The 14,868-nt window shown below is 40.3% G+C and overlaps 1 protein-coding gene across 1 annotated transcript in view; it reads right to left on the reverse strand.

The window, feature by feature from the left end:
- The window catches only part of CPLANE1 (ciliogenesis and planar polarity effector complex subunit 1), a 319,607-nt gene that overhangs the window by 183,551 nt on the left and 121,188 nt on the right, over window positions 1–14,868 (reverse strand). Inside the window, exons 27-29 of the mRNA XM_053699673.1 lie at window positions 7,770–8,046; window positions 5,702–6,620; window positions 4,524–4,681 (exon numbers count right to left, since the gene is read on the reverse strand). Coding sequence (XP_053555648.1) covers window positions 4,524–4,681; window positions 5,702–6,620; window positions 7,770–8,046 — 1,354 coding nt within the window. The remainder of the gene's footprint in view (window positions 1–4,523; window positions 4,682–5,701; window positions 6,621–7,769; window positions 8,047–14,868) is intronic.

The raw sequence follows: 14,868 nt of genomic DNA on the forward strand, positions 1-14,868 counted from the left end.
CTCTCTTCAGAAGAGGCCAAAACTGAAGAGCTCTGAAAACTGCACGGAGTTCCAAGATATTGATCGGTAATCTCACCTCCTGAGATTCCCAAACTCCTTGTGCCGTCAGAGATCCCCACACAGCTCCCCAACCTGTGAGACTTGCATCTGTTGAAATTACAGTCCAGGTCGGAAGAACAAAAGAAGCCCCCTGAATTAAACGATGGTGATCTGTCCACCACGTTAGAGAGTGCCGAACAATCGGTTTTAAAGATATTAATTGATATATCTTCGTGTAATCCCTGCACCATTGGTTCAGCATACAGAGCTGAAGAGGTCGCATGTGAAAACGAGCAAAGGGGATCGCGTCCGATGCAGCAGTCATAAGACCTAGAATTTCCATGCATAAGGCTACCGAAGGGAATGATTGAGACTGAAGGTTTCGACAGGCTGTAATCAATTTTAGACATCTCTTGTCTGTTAAAGACAAAGTCATGGACACTGAATCTATCTGGAAACCCAGAAAGGTTACCCTTGTTTGAGGAATCAAAGAACTTTTTGGTAAATTGATCCTCCAACCATGATCTTGAAGAAACAACACAAGTCGATTCGTATGAGACTCTGCTAAATGTAAAGACGGAGCAAGTACCAAGATATCGTCCAAATAAGGAAATACCACAATACCCTGTTCTCTGATTACAGACAGAAGGGCACCGAGAATCTTTGTGAAAATTCTTGGAGCTGTAGCAAGGCCAAACGGTAGAGCCACAAATTGGTAATGCTTGTCTAGAAAAGAGAATCTCAGGAACTGATAATGATCTGGATGAATCGGAATATGCAGATATGCATCCTGTAAATCTATTGTGGACATATAATTCCCTTGCTGAACAAAAGGCAATATAGTCCTTACAGTTACCATCTTGAACGTTGGTATCCTTACATAACGATTCAATAATTTTAGATCCAGAACTGGTCTGAAGGAATTCTCCTTCTTTGGTACAATGAAGAGATTTGAATAAAACCCCATCCCCTGTTCCGGAACTGGAACTGGCATAATTACTCCAGCCAACTCTAGATCTGAAACACAATTCAGAAATGCTTGAGCTTTCACTGGATTTACTGGGACATGGGAAAGAAAAAATCTCTTTGCAGGAGGTCTCATCTTGAAACCAATCCTGTACCCTTCTGAAACAATGTTCTGAATCCAAAGATTGTGAACAGAACTGATCCAAATTTCTTTGAAAAAACGTAACCTGCCCCCTACCAGCTGAACTGGAATGAGGGCCGTACCTTCATGTGAACTTAGAAGCAGGCTTTGCCTTTCTAGCAGGCTTGGATTTATTCCAGACTGGAGATGGTTTCCAAACTGAAACTGCTCCTGAGGACGAAGGATCAGGCTTTTGTTCTTTGTTGAAACGAAAGGAACGAAAACGATTGTTAGCCCTGTTTTTACCTTTAGACTTTTTATCCTGTGGTAAAAAAGTTCCTTTCCCACCAGTAACAGTTGAAATAATAGAATCCAACTGAGAACCAAATAATTTGTTTCCCTGGAAAGAAATGGAAAGTAGAGTTGATTTAGAAGCCATATCAGCATTCCAAGTCTTAAGCCATAAAGCTCTTCTGGCTAAGATAGCCAGAGACATAAATCTAACATCAACTCTAATAATATCAAAAATGGCATCACAGATGAAATTATTAGCATGCTGGAGAAGAATAATAATATCATGAGAATCACGATTTGTTACTTGTTGCGCTAGAGTTTCCAACCAAAAAGTTGAAGCTGCAGCAACATCAGCCAATGATATAGCAGGTCTAAGAAGATTACCTGAACATAGATAAGCTTTTCTTAGAAAAGATTCAATTTTTCTATCTAAAGGATCCTTAAACGAGGTACCATCTGATGTAGGAATGGTAGTACGTTTAGCAAGGGTAGAAATAGCCCCATCAACTTTAGGGATTTTGTCCCAAAATTCTAATCTGTCAGGCGGAACAGGATATAATTGCTTAAAACGTTTAGAAGGAGTAAATGAATTACCCAATCTATCCCATTCCTTAGCAATTACTGCAGAAATAGCATTAGGAACAGGAAAGACTTCTGGAATAACCGCAGGAGCTTTAAAAACCTTATCCAAACGTATAGAATTAGTATCAAGAGGACTAGAATCCTCTATTTCTAAAGCAATTAGTACTTCTTTAAGTAAAGAGCGAATAAATTCCATCTTAAATAAATATGAAGATTTATCAGCATCAATCTCTGAGACAGAATCCTCTGAACCAGAAGAGTCCAAAGAATCAGAATGATGGTGTTCATTTAAAAATTCATCTGTAGAGAGAGAAGATTTAAAAGACTTTTTACGTTTACTAGAAGGAGAAATAACAGACAAAGCCTTCTTTATGGATTCAGAAACAAAATCTCTTATGTTATCAGGAACATTCTGCACCTTAGATGTTGAGGGAACTGCAACAGGCAATGGTACATCACTAAAGGAAATATTATCTGCATTAACAAGTTTGTCATGACATTTAATACAAACAACAGCTGGAGGAATAGCTACCAAAAGTTTACAGCAGATACACTTAGCTTTGGTAGATCCAGCAGGCAGAGGTTTTCCTGTAGTATCTTCTGGCTCAGATGCAACGTGAGACATCTTGCAATATGTAAGAGAAAAAACAACATATAAAGCAAAATAGATCAAATTCCTTATAAGACAGTTTCAGGAATGGGAAAAAAATGCCAAACATCAAGCTTCTAGCAACCAGAAGCAAATGAAAAATGAGACTGAAATAATGTGGAGACAAAAACGACGCCCATATTTTTTGGCGCCAAATAAGACGCCCACATTATTTGGCGCCTAAATGCTTTTGGCGCCAAAAATGACGCCACATCCGGAACGCCGACATTTTTGGCGCAAAATAACGTCAAAAAAATGACGCAACTTCCGGCGACACGTATGACGCCGGAAACGAAATGAATTTTTGCGCCAAAAAAGTCCGCGCCAAGAATGACGCAATAAAATGAAGCATTTTCAGCCCCCGCGAGCCTAACAGCCCACAGGGAAAAAGTCAAATTTTTGAGGTAAGAAAAATATGATAATTAAAGCATAATCCCAAATATGAAACTGACTGTCTGGAAATAAGGAAAGTTGAACATTCTGAGTCAAGGCAAATAAATGTTTGAATACATATATTTAGAACTTTATAAATAAAGTGCCCAACCATAGCTTAGAGTGTCACAGAAAATAAGACTTACTTACCCCAGGACACTCATCTACATGTTTGTAGAAAGCCAAACCAGTACTGAAACGAGAATCAGTAGAGGAAATGGTAAATATAAGAGTATATCGTCGATCTGAAAAGGGAGGTAAGAGATGAATCTCTACGACCGATAACAGAGAACCTTATGAAATAGACCCCGTAGAAGGAGATCACTGCATTCAATAGGCAATACTCTCCTCACATCCCTCTGACATTCACTGCACGCTGAGAGGAAAACCGGGCTCCAACTTGCTGCGGAGCGCATATCAACGTAGAATCTAGCACAAACTTACTTCACCACCTCCCTTGGAGGCAAAGTTTGTAAAACTGATTTGTGGGTGTGGTGAGGGGTGTATTTATAGGCATTTTAAGGTTTGGGAAACTTTGCCCCTCCTGGTAGGAATGTATATCCCATACGTCACTAGCTCATGGACTCTTGTTAATTACATGAAAGAAATTTCAGTTTGTTTTCCAATTGAGTTGTACAGTTTATAGGTCACATTAAAGGTGGACAAAGTTCTGAAATGATTTATCTTTGTCTCATTTTTTTACATCACAGAAACCTGACATTTTAACAGGGGTGTGTAGACTTTTTATATCCACTGTATACAGCAGCTTTGCTGTAGTGCTCTTTGCCTCCTCCTGCTGGCCAGGAGTGATATTCCCACTAGAAATTGATGATTCTGTGGACTCACCATATCTTAGGAAAGAAAATAAGCTAAACTACAAATTTTTACAAAAACACACCCAGATGGACTATATAAATAGATCATCTGCAAAACATTTATGCAAAGAAAATTCTAGTGTACAATGTCCCTTTAAGCTGCAAACAGCCTCCTGCACCTTTTCTATATCATACAGCATTAACAGTAAAAAAGTTATTTTAAAAGGACTATTGTTTCTGGTCACATTGAAATGGCTGCCAAGCTCCGCCCACTGATGACATCATGATCTGGGCTGCATTAAAGGCTTCACTAGTTACAAAAGACTCACTAATTGGATTCAACAGACTGTCAATGCTATTTTTCAGAGTGCATAGATGCGACCCAAATTGTGATGTCATCAGTGGGCGGAGCTTGGCAGCCATTTCAAAGTGATAAGAAACAATAGTCATTTTAAAATAACTTATTTACGGTTACTGATGCATGATATAGAAAGGGTGCAGGTGGATATTTGCAGCTTAATCTAAAGTAAGACTTTAAGATGACTAAGGTGTAGACTGTCCCTTTTATTGGTGTAGCCAGTGATCCTAAAGATAACAACAGAGAACATAATTTTTTAATACTTACTCAGAAGCAATATCCTGTTGAGGTTCTTGAATATGCACTTCCACATATGCAACAGATCCCACTTCTGAATCTTCAATATCTTTACCACTGTTATTGTTGATCATTGATTCAGTCACTGGCTGTAATACAGTGGCTACAGTGTATTCACTTGAAGGGACCTGCGAAGAACAGCCACAAGTAAAATATGGCTATTATCCTTTAATAACGCCTACACACGATCTACCGACCTAATCCCATATATATATATGTCATGCAATAAGGTTGTAAGCAACCATTTGTAACTTTTATGTAATTAAAACCATTTGCAGATCAAATATCTCCCAGCATTAAATTAGATCCAAACTTAGTAATATTCTATTTTATTTATATTTTTGAGCATATCAGATCAATTAAAGAAGGAAGCTTTACAATGGACCAAAACTATGCACGATGCAAGGAAATAAATGTTTCCTCTGGAGTTAAAGGGACACTCAGGTCAAATTAAACTTTCATGATTTAGATACAGCATGTCATTTTAAACAACTTTCCAATCTACTTTCATTAAAAAAAATATGCAGTCTTTTATATTTACATGTTTTGAGTCACCATCTCCTACTGAGCATGTGCTAGAATTCACAGACTATACGTATATGCATTTGTTATTGGCTGATGGCTGTCACATGGTACAGGGGGAGTGGAAATATACATAACTTTGAAGTTTGTTAGAAAAAAAAATCTACTACTCATGTGAAGTTCAGACTAAGTGCTATGGCATTGTCTTGTTATCATGAAGTTGTTAATTATTCAAATATACTGTGTTTACTGGTCCTTTAAGTGTGTATAGGAGCACTAAGAGCACAACACAGAAAAGAAAATAACCTCAGTTGCTTACTAGATAGAAAGCAGGACAAGTAAACATTCTTCAAAATGCCCTCTGGTGGCTAAAATGTGGACGTACAGCCTGTACTTTAAATTACACAAATGTTTACAGAGCTGATGGCTGAACAAATGAGCTAATAGAAATATAACCAACAAGCATTCACAAAAAAAACCAAAAAAACTTTAAAGTGCAGAAAACAAAATTGTCATTTTAAATTATGTCTAAACATAGAGAATTTGTTTAAAAATATACTACAAACCACCACTCTACAGTTTGTGTATAATAATCTATAAAACATAACAAAACATTTAGTACATACCGCAAACCTTCCTTTGTTCTCACGTACTCCTCCCAAGTAAGGCTTTTCTAGAAGCCAAAGTGAAGTAAGGATTGCAGCAGAAGACGCTTTCACACGTATCGCAGTGCTCTGGGCTTGGTATAATTCTGCTTTTCCTGCACTCCAGAACAACCTCTTTTCAGACCACCTGATCATCCATTCTACCAACTTAGCTTCATTACTGAATTTTGCCTGTAATTGTGCCCCAAGCTCCTCACTGGGCATACAATCCGTAGTCTGAATTCTTCTGTACCTATACTGGCTAGCTGTAGGTAAGCCACACTCCGGAGGCACTGAGGATACCTTATGAAACTCTTCATTCACTTTCTGTGTTCTTTGCTCTTTTAAGCCATAAAGTCCACTTTTTGACAAATTTCTAGTTTTTATATTGCTAAAGTATTTAAAAGATGAAGCTACTGGCTTTTCTATAACTAGAGGCAAAGCGGGATTTGTGACTAAATCAGTTGTGCTTTGATTATGAGCCAAAGTGCCCTCTAGTTTCCCAGACTCACTGCAGAACTCTTCGTTACCAGTGTAGCAGCAGCCAGCTCGAAAAACACTCTGGATTTTGGGTCTCCCAAGCTTACGCTTTAGAGCAGTATGAACATCAAATACAAGAGAGTTCAGCTCATGTTCTTGAAGGTTTCTAGAAAAAACTGTAAGGAAAGGAATGCTTGTTTCACTGTAATGAAGTAGGTCTCTTTCCAGAAGATAACTCAGAAACAGATTAAGGAAGTTTGTGTATTCTTCATCATCACTCTCAAATTCCCATGTACCAACAATAGGAAGGGCAGGTTTATTTTCTGTTGAGTCTTTAGATTTCTGTCCTCCATTTTTGCATACTGTTTTATCCTCCTTTGATTTCTGGGAACATTTTGTCTCAACAACGTGCCATTCAGAACTGCAATTTAGAATACACAATAAGAACTTGCCCAATTTTACTTATGTATCATCAGGTTTTCTATGCACCCCTGAGCAATGTCTTCTTTCAAGGGAGCAAAGGGGCTAAAATATAAGTAGTCTTTAAATATGTTACAGTAAACTACTGGGGTATGTTCTTGTATACATGGTTTGGAGAGAAAGATGGAGGGAATACATGTAAAGGGACATTGTAATAGAATTGCTATTTACATTGCGTGCTATAAGGACAGTGCTGGGTTAGCTGTGATACTGATGGAGAAGGCAAAACCAATTTTGTCATTTGTCTGACGTTTGTGCTGGAAAATCTTTGATTTGCCAAACCTGTTGGTAAATAAACAGGCCACAGGCTGTGCAGTTTAGAGTTCTTAGACAGACCAGCTGTGTGTGAGTGAGTGAGAGAGATTAAAATAGGAGAAAAGTTGTCATGTGGAGCTTATATATACACATTTATAAAGTCATCTCCTTAAAAGGACATTAAACACCGTTTTGTTTTTGTGTAAAAACTGTACTTTACCCACACTCCCTAAAAAAAACAAAAAGCCAACTCTGTAACCTATTTCCCTTTTGGCCCCTCTGGGGAGCTTTACACAAAGGCAAAAGGTGTTTTTTGTCCTTTTAAGACCACTGTAGCCTGTCAAGTGCGGCACCAATTGAGTTACTGGAACTGATGCCATTTTAATGAAGCACACTGTCCCCTGAGTAGTAGCAATGTATTACCTCTGACAAAGGATTAATAGACAATACCAGAAAAGTAACATTACACAATATTCAGCTCCTAAACAAATGAGTGCTATATGCAAGAAATATTCACTGAATGCTGCACAGAAACATTCCTGAATTTACCAAGCACACAGTCTCTCACTAAACAGCTTTATGCATTCAAATGCATTACAAATTGTATTTCTACCTTAAAATGTACCAATATTTAAAATGTAAAACCCTTCAACTGTTTTTTTAAGCACTATAGCCACTTACATGTGATTTTGTTTATGGCACTTTGCTACCAGTAAATCATTACTTTCACTGGATGCTCTTAATTTATTTTTGGTGCTTTTAGAAGCACAACTTGTGTGATAAGAAGAACCTGAAATGCCTCTTTACTAATGTCACAATGATAGTGTGCTGGTACCTCTCATCTATTACATCATTCATCAAAGCTTCTGAGAGAGTGTCGCCTTCACTGTAAAAATAAGGTTTTCCAAAATCAGTGAGTGTACTTCTGCTCAGACTGGTCCCTAGTGACAGACGGTCATAATACGAGTCATCATCATAAGCGTCTCCCAGGGCAGGTTCCCATAAGTGCATTTCAAGAGGACCAATATTCCTCTGCACACGTCTCAGGGCTTTCACTCGCTGTCTGTGAACGTTGTGTATGATAACAGACATCATTTCTGCACCATCAGGACCTGAAAAACGCAAACAACACTTCATGCAAACGATTATAATTAGAAATGGGAATAAAAGCATTAGACTTTGTTTTTTATTGCAATGATGATGGATTTTGGTGGTACTTTACAAATAAACAATAGTAATAATAATAAAGACAAATTAAAACAGACCAAAGAAAAGATTAATATGTTTAGATGTGTTAAAAGAACGTATAACACAAAAAAAGAAGAATTGAGTGACCCAATAATGATGCAAGGTCCTATTTAAATTAGTAATATGTTTACAACTTACACTTACATTATTAATTTTATTTATTATATATATATATATATATATATATATATATATATATATATATATATATATATATACACACACACACACACACACACACACACACACACTCACCGGCCACTTTATTAGGTACACCTTGCTAGAACCGGGTTGGACAACCTTTTGCCTTCAGAACTGCTTTAATTCTTCATGGCATAAATTCAACACTGTGTTGGAAACACTCCTTAGATATTTTGGTCCATATTGACTTGATAGCACCACGCAGTTGCTGCAGATTTGTCGGCTGCACATCAATGATGCAAATGGCTGTGGATGCCATTAGAGTACAGTAAACTCATTGTCATTTTAAAGAAACCAGTTTGAGATGATTTGAGCTTTGTGACATGGTGCATTATCCTGCTGGAAGTAGCCATCAGAAGATGGGTACACTGTAGTCAGAAAGGGATGGACATGGTCCGCAGCAATACTCAGGTAGACCGTGGCGTTTAAATGATGCTTAATTTGTACTAAGGGGCCCAAAGTATGCCAAGAAAATATCCTCCACACCATTACACCACCACCACCAGCCTGAATTGTTGATACAAGGCAGGATGGATCCATGCTTTCATGTTGTTTACGACAAATTCTGAGTCTACCATCTGAATGTCACAGCTGAAATAGAGACTTATCAGACAAGGCAACGTTTTTCCAATCTTCTATTGTAAAATTTTGGTGAGCCTGTGCGAATTGTAGCCTATTTCCTGTTCTTAGCTCTTAACTCTTCTGACAGGAGTGGCACCCAGTGTTGTCTTCTGCTGCTGTAACCCATCTGCTTCAAGGTTCAACGTGTTGTGCATTGAGAGATGGTATTCTGCATACCTTGGTTGTAACGAGTGGCTATTTGAGTTACTGTTGCCTTTCTATCATCTCAAACCAGTCTGCCCATTCTCCTCTGACAACAACGTATTTTCGTCCACACAACAGCCGCTCACTGGATATTTTGTCTTTTTATGACCATTCTCTGTAAACCCTAGAGATAGTTGTGTGTGAAAATCCCAGTAGATCAGCAGTTTTTGAAATATTTAGACCAGCCCGTCTGGCACCAACAACCATGCCACGTTCAAAGTCACTGAAATCCTCTTTCTTCCCCATTCTGATGCTCGGTAAAGGCATCGAGTTGCTGTCATGTGATTGGCTGATTAGCAATTTGTGTTACCAAGCAATTGAACAGGTGTACCTAATAAAGTGGCTGGTGAATATATATATATATATATATATATATATATATATATATATACACACATATACACACACACACATAGAGCCATGGGCTACAAAATGGCACCGCAGTATGCAAACCTCTTCATGGCTGATTTAGAACAGAGATTCCTAGCTACTCACCCTCACAAACCCTTTAAATACTTTCGCTACATATATGATATTTTCATCATATGGACAGAAGGAGAAAGAAAACTAGAACATTTTCATAAATCATTTAATCTATTTCATGCATCAATCAATCTGTATACAGGAAACCAACAGATAAATGAAGCTACCTCCACAGCTCCTGCTCCCACCCCAATCACATTAAAAAATCGATAATCTACAGTCAGGCAATCAGATATCACAGAATTTGCTCAGACACCAAGGACCGTGACAAACACCTCATCACACTGTCCAAATCATTCAGATAAAAAGGTTACAAAAACATAATTTATGCTTACCTGATAAATTTATTTCTCTTGTGGTGTATCCAGTCCACGGATCATCCATTACTTGTGGGATATTCTCCTTCCCAACAGGAAGCTGCAAGAGGATCACCCACAGCAGAGCTGTCTATATAGCTCCTCCCCTAACTGCCACCTCCCAGTCATTCGACCGAAGACAAGCAAGAGAAAGGAGAAACTATAGGGTGCAGTGGTGACTGTAGTTTAAAAATAAAAAACACCTGCCTTAAAATGACAGGGCGGGCCGTGGACTGGATACACCACAAGAGAAATAAATTTATCAGGTAAGCATAAATTATGTTTTCTCTTGTAAGGTGTATCCAGTCCACGGATCATCCATTACTTGTGGGATACCAATACCAAAGCTATAGGACACGGATGAAGGGAGGGACAAGGCATGCGCTTAAACGGAAGGCACCACTGCCTGCAAGACCTTTCTCCCAAAAATAGCCTCCGAAGAAGCAAAAGTATCAAATTTATAGAACTTTGAAAAAGTATGAAGCGAAGACCAAGTCGCCGCCTTACAAATCTGTTCAACAGAAGCCTCATTTTTAAAAGTCCATGTGGAAGCTACCACTCTAGTAGAATGATAAAAAGCAGTAAATCTAAATTTTTACAGTGTGTATAATAGACTAACAGAGCATTGCACCCACTTGCAAATGGATGATTAACCCCTTAGTTTCAAAACCGGATAAAAACAGAATTTATGTTTACCTGATAAATTACTTTCTCCAACGGTGTGTCCGGTCCACGGCGTCATCCTTACTTGTGGGATATTCTCTTCCCCAACAGGAAATGGCAAAGAGCCCAGCAAAGCTGGTCACATGATCCCTCCTAGGCTCCGCCTTCCCCAGTCATTCGACCGACGTAAAGGAGGAATATTTGCATAGGAGAAATCATATGATACCGTGGTGACTGTAGTTAAAGAAAATAAATTATCAGACCTGATTAAAAAACCAGGGCGGGCCGTGGACCGGACACACCGTTGGAGAAAGTAATTTATCAGGTAAACATAAATTCTGTTTTCTCCAACATAGGTGTGTCCGGTCCACGGGGTCATCCTTACTTGTGGGAACCAATACCAAAGCTTTAGGACACGGATGAAGGGAGGGAGCAAATCAGGTCACCTAGATGGAAGGCACCACGGCTTGCAAAACCTTTCTCCCAAAAATAGCCTCAGAAGAAGCAAAAGTATCAAATTTGTAAAATTTAGTAAAAGTGTGCAGTGAAGACCAAGTCGCTGCCTTACATATCTGATCAACAGAAGCCTCGTTCTTGAAGGCCCATGTGGAAGCCACAGCCCTAGTGGAATGAGCTGTGATTCTTTCAGGAGGCTGCCGTCCGGCAGTCTCATAAGCCAATCGGATAATGCTTTTAAGCCAAAAGGAAAGAGAGGTAGAAGTTGCTTTTTGACCTCTCCTTTTACCAGAATAAACAACAAACAAGGAAGATGTTTGTCTAAAATCCTTTGTAGCATCTAAATAGAATTTTAGAGCACGCACTACATCCAAATTGTGCAACAAACGTTCCTTCTTTGAAACTGGATTCGGACACAAAGAAGGCACGACTATCTCCTGGTTAATGTTTTTGTTAGAAACAACTTTCGGAAGAAAACCAGGTTTAGTACGCAAAACCACCTTATCTGCATGGAACACCAGATAAGGAGGAGAACACTGCAGAGCAGATAATTCTGAAACTCTTCTAGCAGAAGAAATTGCAACCAAAAACAAAACTTTCCAAGATAATAACTTAATATCAACGGAATGTAAGGGTTCAAACGGAACCCCCTGAAGAACTGAAAGAACTGAAAGAACTAAATTGAGACTCCAAGGAGGAGTCAAAGGTTTGTAAACAGGCTTGATTCTAACCAGAGCCTGAACAAAGGCTTGAACATCTGGCACAGCTGCCAGCTTTTTGTGAAGTAACACAGACAAGGCAGAAATCTGTCCCTTCAAAGAACTTGCAGATAATCCTTTCTCCAAACCTTCTTGAAGAAAGGATAGAATCTTAGGAATTTTTATCTTGTCCCAAGGGAATCCTTTAGATTCACACCAACAGATATATTTTTTCCATATTTTGTGGTAGATTTGTGGTTACAGGCTTTCTGGCTTGAACAAGAGTATCAATGACAGAATTTGAGAACCCTCGCTTTGATAAGATCAAGCGTTCAATCTCCAAGCAGTCAGTTGGAGTGAGACCAGATTCGGATGTTCGAACGGACCTTGAACAAGAAGGTCTCGTCTCAAAGGTAGCTTCCATGGTGGAGCCGATGACATATTCACCAGGTCTGCATACCAAGTCCTGCGTGGCCACGCAGGAGCTATCAAGATCACCGATGCCCTCTCCTGATTGATCCTGGCTACCAGCCTGGGGATGAGAGGAAACGGCGGGAATACATAAGCTAGTTTGAAGGTCCAAGGTGCTACTAGTGCATCTACTAGAGTCGCCTTGGGATCCCTGGATCTGGACCCGTAGCAAGGAACCTTGAAGTTCTGACGAGAGGCCATCAGATCCATGTCTGGAATGCCCCACAATTGAGTAATTTGGGCAAAGATTTCCGGATGGAGTTCCCACTCCCCCGGATGAAATGTCTGACGACTCAGAAAATCCGCTTCCCAATTTTCCGCTCCTGGGATGTGGATTGCAGACAAGTGGCAGGAGTGAGTCTCCGCCCATTGAATGATTTTGGTCACTTCTTCCATCGCCAGGGAACTCCTTGTTCCCCCCTGATGGTTGATGTACGCAACAGTCGTCATGTTGTCTGATTGAAACCGTATGAACTTGGCCTTTGCTAGCTGAGGCCAAGCCTTGAGAGCATTGAATATCGCTCTCAGTTCCAGAATATTTATCGGGAGAAGAGGTTCTTCCCGAGACCAAAGACCCTGAGCTTTCAGGGGTCCCCAGACCGCGCCCCAGCCCACCAGACTGGCGTCGGTCGTGACAATGACCCACTCTGGTCTGCGGAAGCTCATCCCCTGTGATAGGTTGTCCAGGGACAGCCACCAACGGAGTGAATCTCTGGTCCTCTGATCTACTTGTATCGTCGGAGACAAGTCTGTATAGTCCCCATTCCACTGACTGAGCATGCACAGTTGTAATGGTCTTAGATGAATTCGCGCAAAAGGAACTATGTCCATTGCCGCTACCATCAAACCTATTACTTCCATGCACTGCGCTATGGAAGGAAGAGGAACAGAATGAAGTATTTGACAAGAGTTTAGAAGTTTTGATTTTCTGGCCTCTGTCAGAAAAATCCTCATTTCTAAGGAGTCTATTATTGTTCCCAAGAAGGGAACCCTTGTTGACGGAGATAGAGAACTTTTTTCTACGTTCACTTTCCACCCGTGAGATCTGAGAAAGGCCAGGACAATGTCCATGTGAGCCTTTGCTTGTGGAAGGGACGACGCTTGAATCAGTATGTCGTCCAAGTAAGGTACTACTGCAATGCCCCTTGGTCTTAGCACCGCTAGAAGGGACCCTAGTACCTTTGTGAAAATTCTTGGAGCAGTGGCTAATCCGAACGGAAGTGCCACAAACTGGTAATGCTTGTCCAGAAATGCGAACCTTAGGAACCGATGATGTTCCTTGTGGATAGGAATATGTAGATACGCATCCTTTAAATCCACCGTGGTCATGAATTGACCTTCCTGGATGGAAGGAAGAATTGTTCGAATGGTTTCCATTTTGAACGATGGAACCTTGAGAAACTTGTTTAGGATCTTGAGATCTAAGATTGGTCTGAATGTTCCCTCTTTTTTGGGAACTACGAACAGATTGGAGTAGAACCCCATCCCTTGTTCTCCTAATGGAACAGGATGAATCACTCCCATTTTTAACAGGTCTTCTACACAATGTAAGAATGCCTGTTTTTTTATGTGGTCTGAAGACAACTGAGACCTGTGGAACCTCCCCCTTGGGGGAAGCCCCTTGAATTCCAGAAGATAACCTTGGGAGACTATTTCTAGCGCCCAAGGATCCAGAACATCTCTTGCCCAAGCCTGAGCGAAGAGAGAGAGTCTGCCCCCCACCAGATCCGGTCCCGGATCGGGGGCCAACATCTCATGCTGTGGCAGGTTTCTTGGCCTGCTTACCTTTGTTCCAGCCTTGCATTGGCCTCCAGGCTGGCTTGGCTTGAGAAGTATTACCCTCTTGCTTAGAGGACGTAGCACTTGGGGCTGGTCCGTTTCTGCGAAAGGGACGAAAATTAGGTTTATTTTTGGCCTTGAAAGACCTATCCTGAGGAAGGGCGTGGCCCTTGCCCCCAGTGATATCAGAAATAATCTCTTTCAAGTCAGGGCCAAACAGCGTTTTCCCCTTGAAAGGAATGTTAAGCAATTTGTTCTTGGAAGACGCATCCGCTGACCAAGATTTTAGCCAAAGCGCTCTGCGCGCCACAATAGCAAACCCAGAATTTTTCGCCGCTAATCTAGCCAATTGCAAAGTGGTGTCTAGGGTGAAAGAGTTAGCCAATTTGAGAGCATGAATTCTGTTCAAAATCTCCTCATAAGAAGAATCTTTATTGAGCGCCTTTTCTAGTTCATCGAACCAGAAACACGCTGCTGTAGTGACAGGAACAATGCATGAAATTGGTTGTAGAAGGTAACCTTGCTGAACAAACATCTTTTTAAGCAAACCCTCTAATTTTTTTATCCATAGGATCTTTGAAAGCACAACTATCTTCTATGGGTATAGTGGTGCGTTTGTTTAGAGTAGAAACCGCCCCCTCGACCTTGGGGACTGTCTGCCATAAGTCCTTTCTGGGGTCGACCATAGGAAACAATTTCTTAAATATAGGGGGAGGGACGAAAGGTATGCCGGGCCTTTCCCATTCTTTATTTA

This window comes from Bombina bombina, chromosome 2, assembly GCF_027579735.1.
Source record: "Bombina bombina isolate aBomBom1 chromosome 2, aBomBom1.pri, whole genome shotgun sequence".
Taxonomy (NCBI): domain Eukaryota; kingdom Metazoa; phylum Chordata; class Amphibia; order Anura; family Bombinatoridae; genus Bombina; species Bombina bombina.